Source organism: Arachis ipaensis, chromosome B4 (assembly GCF_059453495.1).
Source record: "Arachis ipaensis isolate K30076 ecotype BB chromosome B4, ASM5945349v1, whole genome shotgun sequence".
NCBI classification, from domain to species: Eukaryota; Viridiplantae; Streptophyta; class Magnoliopsida; order Fabales; family Fabaceae; genus Arachis; species Arachis ipaensis.
In genome coordinates, this window is record NC_142439.1 from 37,740,780 (window position 1) to 37,768,046 (window position 27,267).

At 37.6% G+C, this 27,267-nt stretch overlaps 1 protein-coding gene across 1 annotated transcript; it reads right to left on the reverse strand.

Moving 5' to 3' along the window:
• Positions 1 to 23,287: 23,287 nt before the first annotated feature.
• On the reverse strand, positions 23,288 to 23,754 carry LOC107636409 (uncharacterized). The gene is made up of 2 exons (XM_016339921.2): positions 23,605 to 23,754; positions 23,288 to 23,527 (listed from the first exon to the last, which is right to left on the reverse strand). Exons 1-2 carry the CDS (start codon positions 23,752 to 23,754, stop codon positions 23,288 to 23,290), a joined length of 390 nt encoding a protein of 129 aa, XP_016195407.1.
• Between the last annotated feature and the right edge of the window lie 3,513 nt (positions 23,755 to 27,267).

Consider the following 27,267-nt stretch of genomic DNA (forward strand, 5'->3'; position numbering starts at 1 on the left):
GCCATCATTTCCAAAGATAAGTATGGTTTATTATATATTGCTGGAAATCTTTGAAAGTTAGCTTTCCATTACCGTTGAGAGCGCATCATTTGGACCTCTTTAGCTCCAAAAATACTTGTTTGAATGCGTGGAGGTCAGAATCTGACAGCATCTGCAGTCCTTTCTCTGTCTCTGAATCAGACTTTTCCAAAACTTGCCAGAATCATCCAAAAATCACCTAAAATCATAGAAAAACCACAAACTCAAATTAGCATCCAAAAAGTGTTTTTTACACTAAAGCCTACTAAAAGTTGATAAAACTTAACAACACATAACTAAACTCTATGAAAATAATGCCAAAAAGCGTATAAAATATCCGCTCATCAGTCCCACTGTTCAAATAATGTTTGATTTAACAGAATATTCGTCAACATATTCGCTATTTTAAACATGTGAGTTGCACGTGTTTGACAGTAGAGACTAATTTGTAATTTTAGTAAAATTATAGGAACCAACTGTATAATTTAATCATTTAAAATGACCAAAAACTTCCTAGACTATCTGAACCCCCCTCCCCTCTCCTCCCCAGCTCTTTCACTCTCACTTTTTCACTTTCCAAAACAGCACCCCCACCCCACCGTCCACCGTCCTGCGTTCTGCCTTTACATTATCACCAAACCCAACCCTTCACCCCTCCACCATCCACCCGCCACCCTCCGCCCTCCACCACCGCCTCCCCCCCCCCCCACCCGCAACCCTAAACGTAACAACTCTCGACTGCTCACAGCATCTTCGACGATGACGGGATCTTCGTTATCATTGTGCCGATTATCGTTTTTTGCTTCCTCGTCGTCGTCGGATCTAGCTTGATGAGCCACCGCCTCAAGCTCCTCCTTCTCCTCTTCATTGATCTACTGGTTGACTTGCTCCTCCTCCTTTGGTGGTGGTGGCTCAGTGTAATAATACTTACAGTATAATGAAGGAAGAAGATGTGTATAGTGAAAGAATTCTAGTCATAATACTTACAGCCTACAGTAAAAGCGGTGATAATATTGCCAGGTAACTTCATGAAATTTTGGTCCTCCCTGGAGAGGGGGGAAGAGTTCTAAACCTTTATAGTGGTACTAAGTTATATGATATTATGATTATCCTAAATATTCTCAATCACAGATATTGGACTTCCGATTTGCTTACCGAATCTTCCTTTAGGTGTGGAAGGGTGAGGGTGAGCTTTGCTGGGGTTTGTTTTATTTGAAAGTTAAAATACATATGAAATTATGGAATATAATTATTATTTGCACACTAAATATTTAGGAAAGGTGCATTTAACTGCTAGTACAAATTTGAATAGTATTCTATTTTAATATAATGTATATTTTATCACCTCTATTAAACTTATATTCTTGAGGGTCGTGAAGTTCACAAGCTCTTTATTCATTGTTTTATGCTTGTTTAGCATCCATAATTTCTTTTCCTTCCAAAACAACATGAACAAACTAATATGGTAAATAGAAAAAAAAAGAAAGAAAAATAACAGAAAAGCTTAAGAGAGTAAGAAGAAGAAAAGGGAGAAGAGAAAAAAGAGGACATTATGGTAAATATGCATTTTTTTAATGGTAAACGTTATTGAGAATCTAAATACAAAATTATATTTTATATAAGGACTAAATTACAAAATTTTTAAAGTGTAAAGACCAATTTGTAATTTCAGTAAAGTAAAGTGTAGAGAGTAGCTCTCTAATTTAACCTTTATTAAACACAATCTCATATTATTTTTGTTCTCGTTTCCTTTTTTTATTTTTTATTAGTATCCGTTTTGAATTTTCTTTTTTTTTTTTTTTTTTTTTTTTTTTTGGGTCAAGAATTTGAACTTCGAGTTGGGCTAGCTGGGTGATGAACCTTTCTAGTTTCTACTAATGGAACACTAAAATCATACTGCTTGGGCCGACCTATTTTAATATATCATTTTATTTTTAATAATGCCAATAAGTTTTACAAACACTTCAGTTGTTTTTGTAAAAAAAAAGAAATTAAACACTCTATATTTGTTTAATGTAAGAGATTACACTTTTCTTTGTAAAAATTATAAAGAATTAAGTAAGGTTACATGACCAATAAATATTATTATTTTAAATTAATATTTTATCAATAATAATTTGTATATATATTTATTAGAATTTATACACTAAAAACGTATATATAGTTTGCAATTCTGTTATCAGAATTTATACACAAATTAAAACAATTTGTACTCATATTTTTCGAAGTTTATGTATCTAAATTAGTAAAATATATTTATTGAAAATAATTTAATATTTGTGTTTGTCAAATGATAGCCAAAATTATTAAAAATGACTGACTCCAAAAAGTTCTCTAAAGAATTTTGAGGCTAAATTTGAAATAATATTGGTTTTAAAAAAATGGAATCATATATATTAAAAGAGCAATCTTACATAAATAACAAAATTTATTATCTTAGCTTTTAGTTACCAATACTCAACTAATTCTAAACTCCTAAATTCTAACAGTATAAAATAAGGTGTTGGTCAAAATATTAGATAATATTATCGACTTATCGTATTAATAAAAAGTATTGCATCTCACACTTTATATTACAATATTTAAGAGAAAAATTAAACATAAAAAATTATCTTTTCCCTCTGAACGACTCATCACTTGTCGTTGAATCATTGTACGTAGAACTGTTATAAGTGAGCATTCAATAGCATTATTGAACCTTTTCGTCGGAACTTCAATAATAGAAGTAAGAAACTAAGAATGGAGTTAATTTTTTCTTTGGAACCCTACTATATCTTTTTTTTTTCTTTTTTATATATCCATAATAGTAAAGCATAATTCCAATTCAATAAATAACGTATATAAATAATAATTTTGATGCGACCACACTTTCTTCTTTCAAAATCTTTAATTACCACAAAAGGGCTCTTTAAATAGTTATTGTCAATGCAAGACACAATTAATACATCTCTGCACGCATATATCTATTTTGAATTTTTGATTCACGTGGTGCCACTTGCCATTGAAATGAACATCGCTTAATTACATTAAATTTATTTTCAGCTAGCTAGCTGAAATTTGAAAAAGAAGAAAAAATGTACATACACATGGAATATCAATACGTACTTTAGTGATGGAGTGCAGCTGTCAAGTACAATTAACTAGTGAGAATGAATTCTCCATTGTTGAATTTACATAAATTTATTGTTTTAGAAAGTTAGGATTTTAGATATAGTAAGAGCCATAAATTCTATCTAAATTAGATATAGTGCAGCTGTAAATTTATTGTGAATATAGAGGGTGTACAAAATAAACGATAATTCTATCTAAATTAAAACTTTTAATGAGAAACTGATCATATTCTACTCATAATTAATTATCCAAGTCTCAAATCCATTCAGGATATCTTATCATACTAAATCAAATAGTACATATATTCATAACTCTCAAAAGAAGTAAATACGAACAAATATTTCTCGCAAACAAACAAAAAACACAAATTGTGCCCGTTGTGAAGCATCAAATCTCTTTATTTTTACATAGACAACTAATGTAAATTATACAAGACTTTCTAGGAACGGGTTACGAATAGGATTGGGGACTTGTCGATCGTTGGTGGTGACAGAATCGAATTTATAGAGCAGCAGGGGGTGATACCTACAAAAATATTCCGACACTCAAATCAGAAAGGATATGATGAGAGGTGTAGGCGAGGGTCAGGAATGTGTGAGAGAGCCCTTGGTCCCCTTTATATAGTTTGAGATTGTTATCTTATCTTGTCTTGTTGGTTAAGATAAGAGAAGTGTTTGAATTCGAATATTGGTTAGGGGTTCGTGGTTACCGGACCAGTCTAAACCGCGGTGGTGGCCCAAACCCGAGTAATCAGGTCGTGGTTCCTCTGATAGGGGACCCGAGAATCGGGTCCGGAACAGTTGTCCCTGGAGCGAGAGAGTGCGTTTGCTCAGTCTCGTTGCTGGGAGGAATTTCATGTTGCTGTGCAGCCGTGAGCCTGGCGTGGAGTGCCATCTAAGTTCCCTGGCCAAGGTCAGGAATTCGTGGAGTTTGGTAGACGTCCTGTCACTTGTTTGTTTTTTGTGCTTCTCTCGTTCGTTTTTTCTGAAAATCAGGTTAGTGCTCCTTTTGTTGCTTCTATATTATTTTATTTGCTTCTGCATTATGCCTTTTGTTTCTTGAGTAGGGAAAATCAGGGGGTGCTACTATTTTAACATAGTTTCATAATTGTAGTAGTGGTAAAAGAATGGGGAGTGCCCCTGTTTTTAGATGTCTTTAGGCGCATTAGTATGGAATTTGTATGGTTTCTTGCTCCGGGGAGTAGGCTGACAATGGTTTCTCCTTTCGTTTTTACGTATGGTTCGATGGAGAACTGAGGGCGCTAAGGCTTTCGTTGTCCCGACTGGTGGCGTTCCCAATACTTATTATTGGGTGACCTCTGATGTGTGGGGACGCCTTCACGGATTACAGAGAAGGAACTCCAGAAGTTGTGCGACAAGAGTGCGGTTTGTGGAGGCGGCGAGACAGGTTTGCTACAAAAACCCTGACTCCCCCCCGACTGAGTCGCTGACTGGATGTGGATTTTTGAGTCCATGTTTACGTCGTTGGGGGTGCAACTTTCCTTCTTTGTGTTTGTTCAAGCTCTACTGAATCATTGTTCGGCGACACCGTTTCAACTTCATCCGAATAGTTGGGCGGCCATAAGGACTTTCAAACTAGTTTACAAGTGTCTATAGCTCCCATGCACTCTTCCGACCAAGGAAAGGAAGCACAAGAAAGGCTATGTGTCGTTCCGGACTCAGCCAAATCGACGGATATTCGGGTTATTTGAGGATTCCTTTCACGGCTTTAAGGAGGAGTATTTTAAGGTGTGCCCTGCTCGGAGACATCACCCTTTTTGGTCGACATTGGAGGGTGAGCACTGATACGTGAAAATTAGATTTCACACGTATGAACTACCGGCAAGTATACCGGGTCGCATCAAGTAATAAAACTCACATGAGTGAGGTCGATCCCATGAGGATTGATGGATCAAGCAACTTTAGTGAGGTGATATGTCTAGTTAAACGAATGTTGATGAATTGAGTGAAATTGAATCAGCAAAATGTAAATTGCAAAGAATTTAAAGTACTGAATGTAAATTGACAGAAACCTAAATGGCAAGAAACTTAAATTGCATGAAAAGTAAATTGCTGGAAATGTAAATGGGAATTGGGTGCTGGAAAATTAAAGGAAGCAGTAAATTAAAACAATTAAAGTGAACTCAAGGACAAGTAACAGAAAGGAAGACTAATCAGGGATTGGAGATATCATAATCCACAATGAATCAAATGGGTTTCAAGTTCCTTCTCAATCATATGAATAGATCTATGGCGGATTGAAATTGATTGGAGCCCAATTTCTTGGCAATCCAATCTCTCTAATCACAATCAATCTTGCCAATTCCTTTATCCAATTGTCATGAGAAGAGGTTAAGTACATGTCTCTCATCCATAAGCCACACAAATTCTCAAGATCTAAATTCCTCCCGAATAGTGTTGATCAAGAGAATTGTGAGAGATAGAGTTTCAGTTCTAATTTCCATGATTCCTCTTCTGAGGCTCACATGGAAATTCAATGGATCCAAACCCCCTTCCGGAATGAATGGATCAAATCAAAATAGAAGTTATCTCTTAGCCACCCGAGCAGATTGAGAGAAAGAAGAATTTTACTCAATTCATATGAATCACAATAGAGCTCCTCCCCCTAATGAGTTTGGGTTTAATTGATCATCGCTCTAAGAATAATTGCATGAAATTTAAATTGCATAAAAGTAAATCAAGCTCAATAAGAACAGAAATGTAAAATTGGCAGAAAGGAAAGTTGCAGAAGAGAATTGCAAGAAATTGAAATTGCATAAGCTAAATAGAATTTAATACAACTGAAATGTAAAAGTGCAGAAAGGTAGAAGTGTATTAAACTATGCTAAGCTCTCTAGAGTCTCTAATCCTCCAAAAGAGCTTTGGAGTCTCTAATCCTCCAGCCTTCTATTTTACTCCTACTCCTACTGTACTGCCAGCCTTCGGAACCCCCTAAAACTATCAAACTAAAGCCTTTATATAGGCTTTCCTAAATTACAAATTGAAATGAAATTGAAAACAAATTACAATTAAATGAAAATAAACTATTCTAGATGATTCTTGTGGTCTTCATTAAGTGATATGAGTGGGCTTGCTTGCTTGTAGTTCAAATGGGCTTGGAATGAGATTAATTGAACTAGAATGAGGCTTCCAGGAGAGCGTAGCATTCTCTTGGAGAGCGGAGCACTTTTACACCCACACGCACGCGTCCTCCACGTGTGCTCGCCATTTTGCGTTTTGGCACTTCCACGCGTACGCGTCACACACGCGTACACGTGACCTTCAGCTTTTGCATTTGTGACGCGTACGCGTCATCCAAGCGTACGCATCGCCTCCAGCGCTCTCTAGGAGAACGTAGCGCTCGCGCCAAGAACACTCTTCCACGCATATGCGTCACTCACGCGTACGCGTGGCCTTCCAATGTTGTCACTTCGACGCGTATGCGTGGCCTACGCATACGCGTCACTTGCGAATTTTTCTTGCTCTACTATCGCAAGTGCTCTTGAATGAGGAGCGTAGCGCTTGCGCCAAAGAGCGCTTTTCCTTGACTTAATCATGGGCCACGCTTTTAAAAGCGTGGCCTAAGGTTCCAAAGCGTGCTCAAACTTCAAAGTGTGCCCCAAAATTCCTCTTTTCTCCTTTTGAGCTTAATTTGTGCTTTTTTGTTCCTTTTTCTACTTATTTCCTACAAAATTTATCAAATCAAAAGATCAAAGAAATATATTATTTAAGCACTAAAATACTCAATAATTAAGCATTAATCATCAATTTCTTGTATGAAAAAGCATAGAAAAACCTAACATAATGCGCAGTCATCACAACACCAAACTTAAACTTTGCTTGTCCTCAAGCAAACAAAGAATCATGCAATATAGTTTGACAATCCAAGGTGAGAAGAATAGCAACTCAATGTTCATGGTTGGCTAGTTTTCTATGCACGCTACAATCACAAAAGAAATTCAAATGATTGATGCTTTTATCTAGCTCATTTTATGAAATCTTTTCTTTATGTTCCTTCCATGAAACAAGCTTTTAATTTTCTTCTTAGCTTATCCTTTTGGGTGCTTTGCACCATGATTTGAAAATTTACGACTCTAAATGCTTTGTTGTCAAGTATTACCACTTGATACCTAAGCACCACAAGTATTTAATTAGAGGACTTCTTTAAGCTCATTTGTTTCTTTTCTTTACTCTCTAATCATTGATGCTCAGGCCTTGAGCTTTGAGGGAGTGCATTTGCACTTGAGCCTAGCCTTGACTCTAAGTGTTTTGTTTTCAAGCTTTTTGCTTGATACATAAACACCACAAGTACTTGACAATTGTCATTGGTACTCAAAGCCTTCAGCTTTCTCATTCTTTTCCTTTTTCTTTTCTTGCCTTAACTGCATTTGCCTTTTCAAGATTTTCATGATTTCAAAAATTTCATAAAATGTCCTAGATGAAAACTTTAATTAAATAAAATCTAATATAATTGAGCAATAATTAATCATACTAGCCTTCCAATACTTGTATGCCTATGCTAAGTTCTTCTTTAATGACCTTGTTTGTTTATGATCATGAAACTAAATTGCTTTGAACTCACAAAATTCAAGATGGCAGTCATAATGTCACAGCAACATGTTACAATTTGAAATTCAAGCTATGCTTATTCATAACACACATGTATACATAGAAAATAGAAGACAATCATGCAATTTAAAGTGCTGGAAATAAGTAAGAGGAAAAAAGAACATTACCACCTTGTAGTTCATCTTCATTGTTGTTGTCCTTTTCCTCCTATCTTTTCCTTTTCTACACCAAGATTAGAATGCTTGCTTATCCTCAAGCAACAATTAAAACAGTGGTGATTGGATCTATGATGGGTCATGAGTGTCTTAAACAATAGAGTGTCAGTAGTACATGTGTTTAAGTAAGCAAAATGAAAAATAACAATGAAGGCACAGGAAATAGAGACATTGTGATTGCAAAAACAAGTGGGGTGTGCATGATACATTGCATGAAGTATAAGTGGCACACCAAACTTAATGTGACACTTTCACTTGGAATTAATGCAAGTATCCAGTAAAGATTGGAAATAATTTTTGTTGCATAGCAACACCAAACTTAGAATGCAATCACATGTCAGTTTATTTGAACTAAAACTAAACAAAGGAAACTGTTCTATGCTAATAACACAATCACCAAGCGAAGAATTTGTCATGAGTAAGGATTTCTTGGTGAGGTATTAACAAAAACAGTTAAGTAGCAAAATAAAGGAATGACTAGAACAAAGAAAAAGTGTCACACCAAAACAAAGATAATACTGCAGGCCTAAGAAGCAAAGGCATTATGATTATACAAACAAGTGGTGTTGTTGGATTCATTGCATAGAAAATTAAGTGGCACACCAAACTTAGAAACTTAGTGTGACACTTTCATTTTAGAATAATGCAAGGACCTAGTGAAGATTGAAAATCAAATTGTTGCATGGCAACACCAAAATTAGAATGCAATCATATGCCAAATTATTGAAAATAGACAAAGCAAAGAAGGGAATTATTACCTACGATTGGGTTGCCTCCCAACAAGTGCTCTTTTAGTGTCATTATCTTGACATGTTGTTCTCAACTTTCTTCCTCTTCTTCTAGTTTGTTAAGATGAATGACCTCAAGGGGAGAGAAGAGCAAGTTGATATCCCCTGTCTTGGTCTCTTCCCAGCAAGCTTCCTTTTGTTATTTGCTTGATTGAACTTGCTTGCTGGATCAGGGGTTGGATTGTTTGCAGTTGACCTTTTCTTATTCATGAATGTTGTCCTTCGTATCTTGGTCACAATCCTCTTTTTGGTGCTTTTGTTGATTGCCTTCACTTCTTGGATATCAAGACTTGGATGTTGTGTGATTGTTGGAGTATTCTCTTCATCAAAAGCCTCTTGAATTGATGGTTCAATGAACCCTTTCTCTATGCAACTCTCTGCTTCACTTGAGTGAGGACTCCCTTGATTTACTTCCTCCCTTTCTTCTTCATGATGTTCCACAAAGTCCTTTGGGAGTGAGTCTTCATGTTCCTCTGTCACCTCAAGTAGCCACTGTGGATATGGAATCCTAGGCTCATATATCTCCACTACCTCCTTCTCCATTGAAGTTTCACTTGATACAGTAGCCTCTTCATCTTGCTCTTCTACTTCCTCCTTCACATCCACCAATTGGTCTTCATCTTCCTTGCTTAGCAATTCTTTGTTTTTCCTTACCTACTCTAAATGTCCATCCATCTTCTTGCAGAGGATTTCTTGTTCTTTCCAAGATTCTATGGATGTTTGTAGGTATTGTTCAAATGCTAGCTCAAGGAATGAAGGCTGAGAATGAGTTTCTGGATACGTGGGCATTGTGGTGAAGTCATTTTGAGAAGTATGGAAAAAATTTTGTGCTGAGGCATACTGATGGAGGCAAAAATCAGCCAATTAAGAAATTATAGTAAGAACAACGTTGTAAGTACAGTTCTTAACTAACGAAAATCCGCTTATCAATTTAGAAGGGTTGTCACAAAATTAGAATGAAAATACTGGGAGTAGAAATCCCAGGTCGTCTCCCAACGAGTTGACAAAAGAGTGCTATTTTATTAGTCGGGAGTTTTCCGAGGAATTTTAAGAGTTGAAGAGCAGAAAATTAAATGATGGTAAATTAAAGTAATGTGAATTAAAAGAGATTTATATATTCAAAATAAAAAGCCTTGACCGGGGGAATGATTAATTGGAAGTTCTATCCTTGTTGAAATTCTCTCAAGTGTAGTATCAAGAGATTGTTGTTTTCACTTAGTTAACCCTTACTAAATAAAGGAAAATCAAGTGATTGAGCTAACTCTTATTCACAAGTCCTAATCCTCTCCCATGGGAAGGATTAGCGTTAGTGCCTAGAGAATTAACCAACAATTTCCAATTTAACTAATCACTTGAGCATTCCAACTCAAGGGTCTCCTTTTAATCAACCCCCAAGTCAAGTTGGGAGTCTACTCCATTGACATGAATATAATGTTCACAGAAATATAAGAAGAAGACATGATAAATTAAAGAAAATAGGAATTAAAAATTGATTAAAAGTAAAAATAGTTCTTTGCATTAATAAATCTCAAAATACAATATCCTTATCTGAACAAGGTTAATAAGTAATCAAAAGAGTAAAGGAAAAAGAAAGCAAACTAGAATAATAGCGACTTCAACGGAGGTAGTGATTCTTCTCAATATCCAAAGCAAAAGCATAAAACTCTAAAACTATGAATGTGAAGAAACCTAGAGGAAGTGTGTATTTTCTCTCTAAGATTCTGATCTAAAACTAAAAACTATGCGAATGAGAATGCGTGTTGAGTCTTTGCTTGTCCCCTGGCTCTAGTATGTGTTTCTGGGCCAAAAACTAGGTCCAAACTATGCGATTTTCCTTGTCATGCATACGCGTCAGGCACGCGCACGCGTGAGCCATGCGTGCACGTCGCTCCTCGCTGGTTGTCTTCTTTATTTCTTGTGCTCCTTCCATTTACGCAAGCTTCCTCTCCATCATCTAAGTCATTCCTGCCCTATAAAGCCTGAAAGCACTTAACACACAGATCACGACATCTAATGGTATAAAGGGGAATTAAAATACACAATTTAAAAGCTTTAGGAAGCAAGTTTTCAATTATAGAACAAATTGGGAAGGAATTGTAAAATTATGCAAATAGTATGAATAAGTGTGCAAAGGCTTGATCAAAACCACTCAATTGAGCACAAGATAAACCATAAAATAGTGGTTTATCAATCTCCCCACACTTAAACATTAGCATGTCCTCATGCTAAGCTCAAGGAGATAAAAGGAACGAATGGGGGAAAGTAAGACTCATGAGATACAACCTATGAATACAACTATATGCTAAGATGATTCTGTCTACTTGGTTAAAAGTAAATAAGTTTTTCAAGACAAACATAACTCAGATTTCACTAATTCAAATCATACAATAAAAGACAAGTAAACTTGTAAGAAGATAGCTCATGAAAGCAGGGAACATAGAATTAAGCATTGAACCCTCACTGGTAGTGTATATGCACTCAAATCTCTCAAGTATCTAGGGTTGATCACTCTACTCTTCTCTAATCATGCTTTCTAGACTTTGTTCTTCATCTAACCAATCAACAAAAATTTAGTATACTAATGCAAACATCATGAGGTTTTTTTAAGGTTGTAATGGGGCTAAGGTAAGGGTAAGGATATATGTATGGCCAAGTGAGCTATAATATGAATCTTTGATTAACCTAAGCTCTCACCTAACACACACACACACTCTATGTAATTCCAAAATCATGCCTAGCTACCCATAATTCCCACTTTTGTATCACATACTCATGTACCAAATTTTTCTTAATTTTATCACATATGCATTGATCTTTTATTAAACTTAACATTGGGGTAATTTTGTTTCCTTATTTAATTACTTATTTATTTGAATATTTTTTGTTTTTTTTATTAAAAATATAAAAGTAAACATATCATATCAATGCACGTGAATTTTTTTAATTTTTCTGGTCTCACATGAGTAGGTACCCAAATTCCCAATATTTTGTCAATAGAATACTGTACACTTTCATCAACCCAAGTTCCCACAGTTCCCCACACTTAATTGATATACAATCTCTAACTTAAGCTAACCAAAGATTCACTTGGGGTAATTAATTATTTTTCCACTTAAGGCTAGTGATGTGGTAAAATATAGGACAAAAGGGGATTAAAAGGCTCAAAGTGGCAAATAAAGGTTGAAAGGGTAGGCTATTTAGGATGAGTGAGCTAATAACAAATAATGGCCTCAATCATATGCAAGCATGTAAATACACTAAACAATGGACATATAGAATGGAACAAAATATAGATTGCAATCATAGAGAGAAAACACACAAGAAGGGAATGTTATGGTTAAATAGTGTAACCATTTAATTAAGCTCAAATCTCACAGGTTGTGTGTTCTTAGCTATAACTATGTTCCAAATTACAATCTTCAACAAGTTTAACAAAAAAGTTTTAATTTAAATTAGTGAAATGCTATAAAAAGGGTCTTGAAAGGAAACTCATTACTTTAACCAAGCAAAATATACATGCAAACAATTATTAACATGCAATCTATCCTATCTTAACAAAGGAAAAAGTCAAATGTTGGTGTTAAGAGAGAGAAAGAGCTTACCTCCGGAAGTCAAGGACTGACCTCCCCACACTTAAGGTTTGGCACGGTCCTCCGTGCCATCAGTAAGGAGCAAGCGAGGGCTAAAAGTGTCGCCTTCAGTGTCTGGTTCGCCTTGGCTCTCTTTACTACTGGATGAAGGGGAGTCTGTGGTGTCCTTTGGTTCTGGAGGTGGGTGTGTACCAACTATGAGGTCCTTCAGATAGTTGTATCTGTGCTTGTTACGGCGCTCCATTTGCTCCATTTGTCGGTCTTGCCGGTTGAACCGCTCAAGGATCTGAAGGAACATCTGATGGATGGATGGTGCTTGTGGTGTGGATGATGGTAGAGTAGAAGAAGGTGGAGTATCCAAGGATGGACCTGCAGGCCAGCTCGCAGAGGAAACTGGCGGCCTGATGTACTTCCCATTCAGGACATACTGGTCGGCTCTAGGGATGATGACCTTCGTGTCGCCTGCCCGAGAGGACACACCTGCTGCAGAGATTAAATATGAAACCAAGGCGGGGAATGGCAGGTTACCCGCTATCTGTATGTGTTCCATGGCTTGCCAGATGTGTCGGGGCAGGTTGAGGGGTTGCTCTGTCAGGATGCACCAGATGAGGACAGCCATGTCTGCTGTGAAGGTCGACTCGTGAGTGCTCAGAAAGATATAGTGGGACAGAATTTCTGCCCACACGTGAGCCTCCAGGGTCAGTGACTGGGCTAAGATGCTCTTGGGTTTTGAACGATGCTACCCGTAGATCCACTTGCTGCCAGGTTGGGCTATAACTTCAAGTACGCTATCCCAATCGAACTGATATATCTGGCATTTACGAGATGCTTCTTGATATGCATCCCATCCCTCTGGACTAGGTGGAAGGTCCAGTGCTCTCTGTATGGCACTCTCGGAGACAGGGACCTGATGTTGACGAACGTAGACAGTCTGCAGAGTAGGTGAGTGGAAGTTTGAGTAGAATTCAACCACCCATGATAAGTTGGCCTCTCGAGTTGGCCTCTCACGGCTGCCTCCTCAAAAATCTCCACTGTCTCCTCTCAATTCGGGGCTCCACAAAATCAACAAAGTGTGTTGAGACAATGAGTAGATGCTCATTGTTGTAGTTCTTCTCAGCTAGGATGGGGAACATCTGTTCACAATGACGGTTAGCAAACCATGTGGAGTCTCGAGCGGAAAAGGCTTTCTCTGATTCATCAACTTTAATGATCCTCTTCACCCGATTTGTTGGCAGCTTGACACTGGTAGATGGAAGTGCCTTTGCCAGTGTTCTCTTGGTTCATCTCCTAGCCGGTGGTTTGTCAGTGGCCTTCTCTTTTCCTTTCTTGGTACCCATGCCTAAGGAAGAAGAAAAAGGAGGAATGTGAAATATAGATAACCAGAACCGGAAGGGAGAAAATTCCAAGTGATAATGAATGTGACGATCGGATTAACTGCTAGTAAAGAATTTTTATAAAAATAATCGCGTTGTAAGTATAGCTTCTAAACCAACAGAGAATCCTTTCGTACAAAAGTTTGGTTGTCATAAGTAACAAATCCCAATAAAATTTATAACTGAAGTATTTAATCCTCGGGTCGTCTTCTCAAGGAATTGCAGGGAGGTATGATTTATTATTGGTTATGTAAAAATATATGTTTTTGGGTTTTTTTCAAATAAGGAACAAGTAATTTAAATGACAAGAAAAATAAATTAATAATAATAAAATCTCTTGGCAAGGTATAAGAACTGGACGTCCTATCCTAGTTATCCTTATCGATTGTGATGAGAATTGGATTTTTGCTCCCACCTTGTTAACCTCTAACTATGAAGGTAAGTCAAGTGGATGAATCAATTTGATTCCTCTGGTCCTAGTCAATTCCTATGGAAAGACTAGATTTATTGGAATACAAATCAACTAGCAAAGATAACAATCATCAATCACAAGGAGTTTGATAACTCAAGTGTCTCTAATTACTTAACCAAAGCAAAAAGGGAGAAAATCTACTTGAATAAAAATGCCTTCAGATGGGAAGCAACAGTAACATAAATAAAAGAAAGAAATCTTAAATCTGAAATACCTCAAATTATATTAAATAAAGAAATCAACTCTAACTTGAAGTTCATAAGCCAAATTAAAAAGATAAATAACAATTAAAGTAATAGAATAAATAAAAGTAGAAAATAAATTAAAGGAACATTGAACCTGTGATTGAAAAGAAGTAGCCTAAACATAATAGAAATCCTAAATCCTAATCCTAAGAGAGAGGAGAGAACCTCTCTCTCTAAAACTACATCTAATCATAAAATTGTGTATTATTAAAGCTTGATTGATGAATGAATGGATTCCAACACTTTATAGCCTCTAATCTGTATTTTTTGGGCCAAAAACCGGGCCAGAAACAGCCCAGAATTCGCTGGTTACGAATTCAAACACGCTGATTTTTGTCACTGCGATGTGTCCACGTGGAGCACGCGTTTGCGTCGCCTATCTGTACGGACACTATAGAAAATTATATATCATTTCGAAGCCCCGAACGTTATCTTTCCAACGCAACTAGAACCGCATCATTTAGACTTCTGTAGCTCAAGTTATGGTCAATTTAGTACCAAGAGGTCAGGCTGGACAGCTTTAGCAGTTCCTTCAGTTTCTTGTATTCCTTCCGCTTTTGCATGCTTCCTTTCCGTTCTCCAAGCCATTCCTGCCCTGTAATCCCTGTAATCACTTAATGCACATATCACGGCATCTAATGGTAATAAGAGAGGATTAATATTAGCAAATATAAGTCCAAAGAAGCATGTTTTCAATCATAGCACAAAATCAGGAAGGAGAATGTAAAGCCATACATTTTGTATGGATAAGTGTATGAAAAATTGATAAAATCCACTCAATTGAGCACAAGATAAACCGTAAAATAGTGGTTTATCAACCTCTCCACACTTAAACATTAGCATGTCCTCATGCTAAGTTCAAGAGAAGCTATAAAGGTGAAGAGGAATGGTAGATAAGTATGAAATACAACCTATCTATATGAATGCAACTACATGCAGAATGCTTTTTCCTACTTGGTTAAAAGTAAACAAATTCTCCAAGACAAACATAAACTGGATTCCACTAATTCAAATCACAAAATAAAGTACAAGTAAACTTGTAAGAAGACAGCTCATGAAAGCAGGGAACATAGAATCAAGCATTAAACCCTTATTGGTAGTGTATATGCACTCTAATCTCTCAAGTGTCTAGGGTTAATTCACTCTACTCTTTCCTAGTCATACTTTCTAAACTTTGTTCTTCATCTAACCAATCAACAAAAATTTAATGTACCAATGCAAACATCATGAGGTCTTTTCAGGATTGTAATGGGGCTAAGGTAAGGAGTGAGGATATATGTATGGCCAAGTGAGCTATAATATGAATCTTTAATTAACCTAAGCTCTTCACCTATACACACACTCTATGTACTTCTAAAATCATGCTTAGCTACCCAAGGTTCCCATTTTTGCATATCATACTCATGTATCAATTTTTCTTTTAATTTTTTTCACATATGCATTGATCTTTTCCTTAACTTAACTTAGCATTGGGGTAATTTTGTCCCCTTATTTATTTACTTATTTATTGAATATTTTTTGGATTTTTCTCTTTTTTTTTTTGGATTTTTTTATATTAAAACTAAGGAAATAAACATAGCTTATCAATGCACATGGATTTTTAATTTTTCTAGTTTCATATGAGTAGGTACCCAAATTCCCATTATTTTGTCATGACGCATTCCCTTATTAACCCTTGTTCCACAATTCTCCCATACTTAATTAACACACAATTTCTATCTTAAGCTAACCAAAGATTCAATTGGGATATTTAATTATTTTTCCGCTTAATGCTAGTAATGTGATAAAATATAGAATAAATGGGATTAAAAGGCTCAAAGTGGCTAACAATGGTGACATAAAAGGGTAGGCTTATTTGGAAAAGTGAGCTAAAACAAGTAATGGCCTCAATCATATGCAAGCATGTAAATACACTAAATAGTGGACATATAGAATGGAACAAAGAAAAGATTGCAATCATAGGGAAGAAAACACACAAGAATAAAAATTTATGGTTAAATAATGTAACCATATAAATAAGCTCAAAATCTCACAGGTTGTGTGTTCTTAGCTTTTTAAACTATGTTCCAAATACAACTTCAAAAAAGTTTTAACAGAAAAAATTTTTCAATTTAAATTAGTGAAATACTATAAAGATTTCTTGAAAAAGAAAATATTACTTCAACCAAGTGGTAAAATATGCACAAAATCAAATAAACATGCAATCAAACATGTAAATGCAACAATGAATTAACAAAGAAAATAAAACATTGGTGTTGAGAAGAAAATAACTAACCCATGGAGATCGGTATCGACCTCCCCACACTTAAAGATTGCACCGTCCTCGGTGCATGCTAAGATGTGCAAGTGGAAGGGTTGCTTCAACTAATGCTTTTCTCTAAAGATTATGCTAATGGACTTGTTTGTCTCCCCATTTAGAAGCTTTCCCTTTCTCTTTCTCGGTGGCCAGCCTGAAAGTAGAGGAAAAGAAGAAAAGTAACCCAGAAAGAAAGATAAAAAGCAAATAAAATATGGCTGAGTTAATGCCAAATAATGAGGATCACAATTACATGGTAGCTACAACATGCAATTGAGAAAACAGTGGAAGCAAATGGCATATCAATGTTGCAAAAAAATTTGCAACAAAGGGGTAGAGTAGGTAATGAAAGATAGTATAAAATATTACCCAACAGTGTAAAGCAAGTCACTAAGCACCAAAATAATTCAAGAAAAGATGTAACAGTTGAATAAGAAAATTTAACACCAATGGTAAAATAATAAATTTAGAAAAGAAAATAAAAATATGCACAAAATTAAAATGCAATGGATAAAAGAATGTAAATGTAATGAGGAAAGAAAAATGAGAAGGAAGAAGAAAGAAATAAGAAGGGGCAGGGAAAAATTAGGATTTGGGAAGAAAAGATAAGATAGTTGGCGCTGATCTGGATAAGCTGTGCGGCACATGTGACGAGGACGCGTAGGTCACGCGATCGCGTGGTTGGCGATAAGTTCAGGTGACGCGAACGCGTGGGTCACGCGATCGCGTGGCCTGATTTGTGCAATTGGCGCGAGTGCAGCCGTGCGTTCGCGCAACTCTCTATTTTATACTCATTTTGCCAAATTTTGGGGTGACGCATTCGTGTGGATGACGCGATCGCGTGGATGGCTAAATTTTGAAAACTACGTGGCCGCATGAGGCACGCGGTCACGTGGTAGGGCTTGTGCTTCTAGCATCATCCCAGCCCAACTCCATCATAACTCTCTGCCATACACCTATGTACGTCGAATTCGCAGGGTCACATGTTCGCGTGGGTGACGTGGACGCGTGGGAGGCTCGTTTCCAAAATGACGCAAACGCGTCATTGACGCGGTCACGTGGGCATGATTGTGCCTAAGGCACGCCTCCAGCCACGCTTTCGCGTGACTTTCTGTTCAATTCTCTTTTCTTCAGAATGCACCTATGACACGGACGTGCCAGCGACGCTTACGCGTCGCGTGCGTGTTTTTTTTTAATGCAATATGCAGATGCTAATGCAAACATTATGAATGACACGAATAAAATTAAAATAAAATAAACTAGGAATAAAAGGAAGGTTTATACCATGGTGGGTTGTCTCCCACCTAGCACTTTTGGTTAAATTCCTTAAGTTGGACATTTGATGAGTCCCTTGTTATGGTGGCTTGTGCTTGAACTCATCCAGGAATCCCCACCAATGTTTGTACTTCCAGTGACCTCCGGGGTCCCAAATTAAACGCAGAAAGCCTTCAAGCAGGTTAAAGCAAGTGACAAGGCCCCAAGAGTGTTGATTGCTAGACTGAATTCCGGGGTCCCAAACCTTGCTTTTTCACCCGTCTTCTTGTTGATCATCATGATTCCATCCGGGTAGCAAGCAATTTGAATTCCACTAAAGTGGCCAACCAACTTCCTAGACCCATTCAGTTGAGCTTTACACCAACCTTTGCATTTAAACTTTGAGCTTTCCACCATATTGAATCTTGCATGACGACTCCTACCATTAACCATCTCCCTCTTACTCTTAAAGCCACAAAGAGCTCTGAGTTGCCCATCTGTCTCAAGAAAAGCATATTCAAGTGAGCTAATTAAGCTTAGAGATGAAATATTTACCCACTTGAATGAAGGAATAGATGGTGATGGTTTTGGGGGAGAGGTCTCCAATAAATTTGGCAAGATGATTTCCAGCTCCATTCTCTTGGGCTCTTCTTTGACAACTTCCATCTCCTTGCAAGCTTCTTCAATATCAACCTCTTCCTCTTGGTAGCTTTCTTCCAATTTGATCTCTTCTTCATTGTTCACCAAGGGCATGAGAGGTTGTGCTTTTTCTTCTTTAATTCCATTTCAAGTCCAATGGGAGAGGATTCAATTGTAGATAAGAATTCATCAATGATTGAATCCATCTCTTAATCAACCTCTTCAAAGTCTTCAACCATGATATGCATTGGAGGTTGTACACCCTTCTCAACATCAATTTCAAACGTCTTTGAAGGAGGCTCTATAACTTGACTTTCCCATGGAGGTTCAGCATCTCCTAAGTCTTCAACCACTTCTTCCTCTTCAATAATTACAGCTTCCTCCACTTGTTCCAGTACAAAGTCATGCTCTATACTGTCCACTGAAGTTTCTAGTATCTCCTTCATGCTACGTTCTTCATTAGATTTTCCACATGAAGCCATGGGGTTCCTTGAGTGTCCAAACATCGAGAAGGTAATCGATTAATCGCTTGGTTCAATTGGTGAAGGGTTGCATGAAATTTTTCCATTGTTTCCTTGAGATGCTCCCTTGATTCTTGGGGTGATGGATATGGACATGGTGCATAGAGAAGTGGTGGTTCTTGGGAGTAATTGGATTGGAATTGGGGTGGATATGGGTTAGGGTCATATAGAGGTGAATGGTAGTAGGGGGCTTGTGAGTGTAGTGGTTTATAGTTATGTTGATGAGGTGGGTTATAGGCGTATGATGGGGCTTGTTGGTAACCACAAGGGGGTCCACCATATCTATCATCTTGGTATGCACCTCGGAATGGCTCTTGACTGTAGTATACTGGTGGGGGTTGGTTGTCATGAGAAGGTCCACCGTAACTATTGTCTTGGCATGCATTGTAGAATGGTCGTTGTCCATGGTATCTTGGAAGGTGTTGTTGCCTAAAGGGTTGATCAGATCCTCGTGGCTCCGTCCATCTGTGATTGTTTCGATCTTGATGCATGTTCCTGTTATAGCTTCCATTAGAACCAAACTCAAAGCGACGGGGGTGAGAACTCATAGTAACTAATAAAAATTAAAAACAAAAACAAATAAAGAAGCAAAGGAAAATAAAATAAAATAAAATAAATAAGACAAAAGGTTTGAAAAAGATTTGATTTAAGATTAGAAAAGATAAGATAAGTTAGGTAAGAGAAGATAAGTTTTTAAATTAAAAGGTTTTGAAATTTAAATTTTTGAAATTTGAAATTTGAATTTTTGAAAAAGTCAACAATATAAGATAAAGATTTGAAAATGATTTAAATTTTGAAAAGGTTTGATTTTTAAAATTTTAAATTTAAATTTTGAATTTTGAATTCTGAATTTTGGAATTTAAATATTGAAATTTGAAATTTGATTTTTAAAATAAGATAAGATAAGATTTTGAAAAAGATATGATTTTTGAAAAAGATTTGAATTTTGAAATTTAAAACTAAGATAAGATAAGATAAAAAATTTTAAAATAAAAATCTGAAATTTTTTTTTCGAAAAAAATCAATTTAAAAGTAAATATTTACAATAACCAATAATAAGGCACACGTTTGCAATTCCCCGGCAACGGCGCCATTTTGACGATCGGATTAACTGCTAGTAAAGAATTTTTATAAAAATAATCGCGTTATAAGTATAGCTTCTAAACCAACAGATAATCCTTTCGTACAAAAGTTTGGTTGTCACAAGTAACAAAACCCAATAAAATTTATAACCGAAGTATTTAAACCTCGGGTCGTCTTCTCAAGGAATTGCAAGGAGGTATGATTTATTATTGGTTATGTAAAAAGATATGTTTTTGGGTTTTTTTTTTTTAAAATAAGGAACAAGTAATTTAAATAACAAGAAAAATAAAGGGATAAGTACGATTTTGGTCCCTCACGTTGAGGGTCAGAATCGAATCCGTCCCCGATGTATATTTTGATTTAAAATCGTCCTTAAAGTCGCATTTAAATTTAAAATCGTCCTTTAAGAAGTAAATTTTTTATAAATGACGATGATACCCTTCTGAAGTTTTTGTGTTTCGCGCGAAACACCTCACCGCTTCATATGCTTCCTAACCCTCAACTTAAACCCAACATTAATCATAACGTCTCATCTCACCAATGTTGTTCCACCGTGTCCTAGGGAAGATTCAGAAACGCTAGAAGGTGCTCTTGGAGTGAAGATCGCAGCCGAGTCTGGTCTACTGAAAGGCAGGGTCGTGCACATTCTGTCAGGTATGTGTAGCTGTTTACCAGTTTCTGAGAGTAGTAATAAAGATCATTGTGTGGTTTAGGTTTTAATTTTTTCTTCTATTTCTGTGATATGGCACTGTGTATAGGTTGTTGGAGAAGCCAATGGCGTACTTTAAACTGAAAGTCTACCATGGGGGGTTTTTTACCTATCGGAATGGGCCGTTAGAGTATGTGGGGGGAGAAACCACAATGATAGAAGAAATTGATGGTGATCGGTGGTCCGTATTTGAAGCTTATGCGGAGTTAAAGCAGTTTGGATATGTGGAGGAGAATATCCCTTCGTTATGGTTCAAGGATCCAACACATGAAGACTTGGAGAAAAATTTGAAGCTGTTTAAGTCTGATGCAGATTCTATTGCTATGTGCAAAATAGCTGAGGTAAGGGATTATGTTGAGTTGTATGTAGTGCACAAGGTTGAGGAAGAGCAGGTGTTTCCTGCTTGTGGATACATTGATGTTGGGGGGGGTCATAGGATGGATGATGTGGGACAACAGCTGGTTGTGTATGGAGGAGAAGATGTTGGTTCAAAAAAATCTGATGTAGCTGCTGATATCTCTGGGGCCGAGAATACAGAGGGTGGTGATGATGCTAATCTGGATGCTAATATGGGTAACTATAGTGATAGTGATAGCTTTGATTCAGAGTACGAACCATCTGAGGAAGAGGAAGAGACTGAAGATGATTTACACTTTACCAGCAGTGAAGATGAGCTTGATCCTGCTGTCAGTGGATTTGAAGATGTTAATGTGCTGAATGAAAAAAGTCGGGCAGTGAAAAATAAGAGGGTTGCAACTGAAAACTTTGAGGATGAAGATGGAGCAGGGAGTGATGAAGTAGAGGATGACCATGAGGTTGGAGGTTTAGGGTCAGACTCAGACCACCAGGGACAGAGTTATCCAGTTCACAAGCATCAAAAAGACATGAGCCAGTACAAGTGGGAAGTGGGCACAGTGTATGCTACAAGGGAAGAGTTCAAGGACACTGTGACTGCATATGCTGTGCAGAGGGCTCGGGCAATCACATTTAGAAAGTGTGATCTGCAGAGGGTAAGGGCAGTTTGCACTGGCAAGTGTCCGTTTTGGCTGTATGCTGCGAAGATGAAAGAAGAGGATAGTTGGCAGCTTCGTAGCATGAACTTGACTCACACGTGTACACAAACACACAGGGTGGGGATTTTGCACTCTAGATGGCTAGGGAAGGCATTCAAGAAGAAAGTGGAATCAAATCCGAGGGTGAAGATTAGGGAGTTAGTTTCAAAGGCTCAAAAAAAGTGGAACTTGACTGTCACCAAGTCAATGGCAACGAGGACAAAGCAGATTGCACTTGATGAAATCCAGGGAACCTTTCGAGAACAGTATAAGAGGATATATGATTATGCACATGAGCTGATGCGGGCAAATCCAGGGACATCTGTTCGCTTACAAGTGCAAAGGTACCCTGAAGTTGAAAACGAGGTTGCCTCATCACAAACCAGCTGCTGTATCTTTCAGAGGATATATATCTGCTTGGAAGCATGCAAGCAGAGCTTCAACCATTGTAGGAGCTTTATCGGTCTAGACGGCTGTTTTTTGAAGACACCACAGGGGGGACAACTGCTCACTGCCATTGGTTGGGATCCAAACGATCAAATGTTGCCCGTTGCCTATGCAGTTGTAGAGGCTGAGACCAAGGACTCATGGACTTGGTTCCTTAGTCATCTTGCAACTGACATTGGTGTTGAGAAGATGGGAAGAACTACTTTTATGTCTGACCAGCAGAAAGTAAGCAATCCTAAACCAAATTTAACTTATGTACATTGAAACTCTGAATTACTTTATCTCAAGTATCAATGACTATTTGGTCCTCCATTTTCTGCTTACAGGGTTTGTTGCCAGCATACGAAACTGTTTATTTTGTTTTAGGGAAATGGGGATTGCTTTAGGGAAATCAGAACACTTAGCATATTTGTTTATTTTGTTTTATGTTGGTGTTAAGCTTCTGGTTAATCCAGTGTGGTTGTACTGAAATACTGGCTTGGATATTTTGTTACTTTTTGTTGCTTATATGTTGCCTTTGTGCTAATGTTGGTTGTAGTGAAATATTGGCTCTCAGCCCAGCCAATCCTTTTGATGGTTAGCTTGTTTTGAGTTAAGTTTATATTAAGGTGCTGGTAATGTCAAACACTATGGTTGCTATGTATTAAGGTTGTTACCATTTTCATGTCAAACACTGTAGCTTGTTGCCAGTTAAATGACACTGTTAATATTATTGTTCAGTCATGTAAATCATGTTTTGCCACTGAAAACTTTCACTCTCATCAATATCCAACCATGCTTACAAGACAGTCATATTACATCTTCAAATGCATTCAACATGCCACAGACAAGAACTCCCCCAATACATAAACCCCACCCAGACCAACTCACCACCAAAAACAACAGCAAAATATACCTACACATGTTTCAAACCAGGTTCAACGGAATGAGACACTGTTGCGTTGCCTTAGACCAACTCTGCAACAGCAAACATACAAACCCAACCCACCCAAAAAACCCTAACACTGCAACGAACTTCAGCTTCCACTCTGCCACTTGAGTTCTTGATTTCATCATCGAAAGCTTCTTCCTTAACCTAGCAATTTCTGAATACTCCACCTCTGTATCTGGATCTGCCCAATGAAAAAAATTGCAGCCTTCTTTCACCTGCACATACCCACAGAGATCACCATCCCTTCCAACGTCCAGAAGACTGATTTCAGCGAAAAAGTAAATAAACAAACCTCAAAGTAGACACAGCCCCAAAATCTGCGACCTGGGTTCTCCTTGGTCCCCGAGATTCGCAACACCGGCTTCTCACCGTGAGAACAAAGTAGCAGCCTACCTTGTGACGAAGATGGGATTCGAGACGAGGTTGAGCTTCGTGCAGCCATGGCTGTCTCCCTCCACCAGGTCCTCAGGGTGAGCTCTGCAACAATGGCTTCCACGCTGCTTTACCCTTTCCTCTTCTCAATTCAACGTATCATTATTAAACTTTTCCATTCATTTTAATTTCCTATATATACATATATATATTTATTATTATTTTCGATGATCATAACGGCCTCATAACGACGCAAGGGCATTTGCGTCCGAAAAAGTTATAAAGGACGATTTTAAATTTAAATGCGACTTTAAGGACGATTTTAAATCAAAATATACATCGGGGACGGATTCGATTCTGACCCTCAACGTGAGGGACCAAAATCGTACTTATCCCAAAAATAAATTAATAATAATAAAATCTCTTGACAAGGTATAAGAACTGGATGTCCTATCCTAGTTATCCTTATCAATTGTAATGAGAATTGGATTTTTGTTCCCACCTTGTTAACCTCTAACTATGAAGGTAAGTCAAGTGGATGAATCAATTTTATTCCTCTGGTCCTAGTCAATTCCTATGGAAAGACTAGAGTTATTGGAATACAAATCAACTAGCAAAGATAACAATCATCAATCACAAGGAGTTTGATAACTCAAGTGTCTCCAATTATTTAACCAAAGCAAAAAGGGAGAAAATCTACTTGAATAAAAATGCCTTCAGATGGGAAGCAACAGTAACATAAATAAAAGAAAGAAATCTTAAATCTGAAATACCTCAAATTATATTAAATAAAGAAATCAACTCTAACATGAAGTTCATAAGCCAAATTGAAAAGATAAATAACAATTAAAGTAATAGAATAAATAAAAGTAAAAAATAAATTAAAGGAACATTGAACCTGTGATTGAAAAGAAGTAGCCTAAACATAATAGAAATCCTAAATCCTAATCCTAAGAGAGAGGAGAGAACCTCTCTCACTAAAACAACATCTAATCCTAAAATTGTGTATTATTACAGCTTGATTGATGAATGAATGGATTCCCACACTTTATAGCCTCTAATATGTGTTTTTTGGGCCGAAAACCGGGCTAGAAACAGCCCAGAATTCGCTGGTTGCGAATTCAAACACCCTGATTTTTGTCACTGCGACGCGTCCGCGTAGAGCACACGTTCACGTCGTCTAGCTGTATGGCCACTATATCAAATTATATATCATTTCGAAGCCCCGAACGTTAGCTTTTCAACGCAACTAGAACTGCATCATTTTGACCACTATAGCTCAAGTTATGGTCAATTTAGTACCAAGAGGTCAGGCTGGACAGCTTTAGCAGTTCCTTCAGTTTCTTGTATTCCTTCCGCTTTTGCATGCTTCTTTTCCGTTCTCCAAGCCATTCCCACCCTGTAATTCCTGTAATCACTTAACGCACATATCACGGCATTAATGGTAATAAGAGAGGATTAATATTAGCAAATACAAGGCCAAAGAAGCATGTTTTCAATCATAGCACAAAATCATGAAGGAGAATGTAAAGCCATGCATTTTGTATGGATAAGTGTATGAAAAATTGATAAAATCCACTCAATTGAGTACAAGGTAAACCGTAAAATATTAGTTTATCATAATGTCAAACGAAAGATGTTAGCTCAAATACATGGTAGCTACAACATGTAGGTAAGACATCAATTAAGAGCAATAAGGCAATTCATAATTAAACAGATGCAAGATGTGAAAGCATGCAAGGAATAGGCATGAGAAGCATAACTCAAGCATCAAAAATTAAATGTGCCAATATAGAGAGTATTTGTATGATGACAATTGTGAATGATAATGCCAAATACATGTGGAGTGCAAGGGTTGTGAAAAAGAGGCATTCAAGTAAAAGAGTAAAACAAAATAGAGTTCGGGATGCCATAGGTGCTTTTTTACAAACACTTGGTGAGAAAGATAGAATAGGAATGAAAATAATATAATCTAAATGTATATGAGAGCCAAATTAAAGTATCAATTGTCAAATCACTCCATAGAATAACCACAAGCTTCAGGATAATAAGGTAGTACCCAAATAAAACTCCAATACCAACATAAGAATGCATGAAAAAGAAAAAAAAGAAACCATAAATAAGTAAGCGAAAAGAAAGATAGAGAAGATAGAAACATAAATAAATGCAATAATGAAAGAGTAGATGGGAGGAAGAAAAGAACCTTGATGAAGAAGATGAGGAAGGAAAGAAGAAAGTAGTAGAAAATAAGAAAGAATAAGGAAGAAGAAAGAAAGAAGGAATAAATAATTAGGATTGAAAAGAATTAGGATTGGGGGAGAGGAGATTTGAAATCAGGCGCTGAAGTAGTGGATAAATTGTGCGTCACATGCGACGCGTACGCGTGCATCACGCGGACGCGTGGATCGCACTATTTTCAGGCGACGTGTACGCGTCTAGGACGCGGACGTGTGATAAGGGTGGTGCGAATGGCGCGAAGGCAGCCTCGCGCACGTATAACTCTCTGTCTAATACGCACATGTGCCAAAATTGTATGCGACGCGTGCGCGTCAGGGACGCGCACACGTGGGTGGCCTGGATGAGAAAATGACGCGTACGCGTCAGCGACGCGTACGCATGATAGGGCTTGTGCTCCCAGCACAGTTCCAGCCCCACACCATCATAACTCTCTGGCCATACACCCATTTACGCCGATTTGCAGGGTCACGCGTACGCGTGGGGGATGCGTATGCGTGGACTGGTGAAAACGCAAGCGACGCGTACGCGTGGACTTGCTTGTGCGCAGGGCACGCCACCAGCACCACTCCTGCCTAACTCTCTGTTCAATTTTTATTTTTCACGCACACACATATGACGTGTACGCGTCAGCGACGCTTGCGCGTCGTGTGCTTTTTTTTTTTTATACAAAATGCAAAATGTAGAATGCAGATGAATATGCAGAAATTATGAATGAACACTATGGAAAAATAAAAGAAAATAAAACTAGGAATGAAAACGGAACGATCATACCATGGTGGGTTGTCTCCCACCTAGCACTTTGCTTTTACGTCCTTAAGTTGGACGGTCCACAAGCTCAATCTGCTTCTGTTGGTGCGTCTTCCAAGAGGAAGACCTCTAGCTCTTTATTTTCCTTCATTTTCTCACCATGATAAAGCTTTAAGCGATGTCCATTGACCTTGATGAATTTGGAACTTGAATGATGACTCAGATGGAAGACTCCGTATGGCTTTGCCTTCTCTACTCTGTAGGGGCCTTCCCATCTGGATCTCAGCTTTTCTAGCATGAGTCTCAGCCTGGAGTTGTAAAGGAAAACCAGCTCTCCAGGTCTAAACTCCTTTCTCTTGATGTTCTTGTCATGCACAGCCTTCACCTTCTCTTTGTATAACCTGGAGTTGTCATAAGCTTCGAGTCGAAGGGTCTCCAGTTCTGCTAGTTGCAGCTTTCTTTCAGCACCAGCTTTCTCAAATCCCATGTCGCAATCTCTTACAGCTCAGAAAGCCTTGTGTTCCACCTCCACTGGGAGGTGACAAGCCTTTCCGTATACTAAGCGGAAGGGACTCATCCTAATGGGTTTCTTGTACGC

Coding starts and splice junctions, on each gene's coding strand:
- LOC107636409 (XM_016339921.2), bottom strand. CDS start 23,754: ATGGCTGCACGAAGCTCAACCTCGTCTCGAATCCCATCTTCGTCACAA. Junction 23,528..23,604: donor GGGGCTGTGTCTACTTTGAG/GTTTGTTTATTT, acceptor GGGTATGTGCAG/GTGAAAGAAGGCTGCAATTT.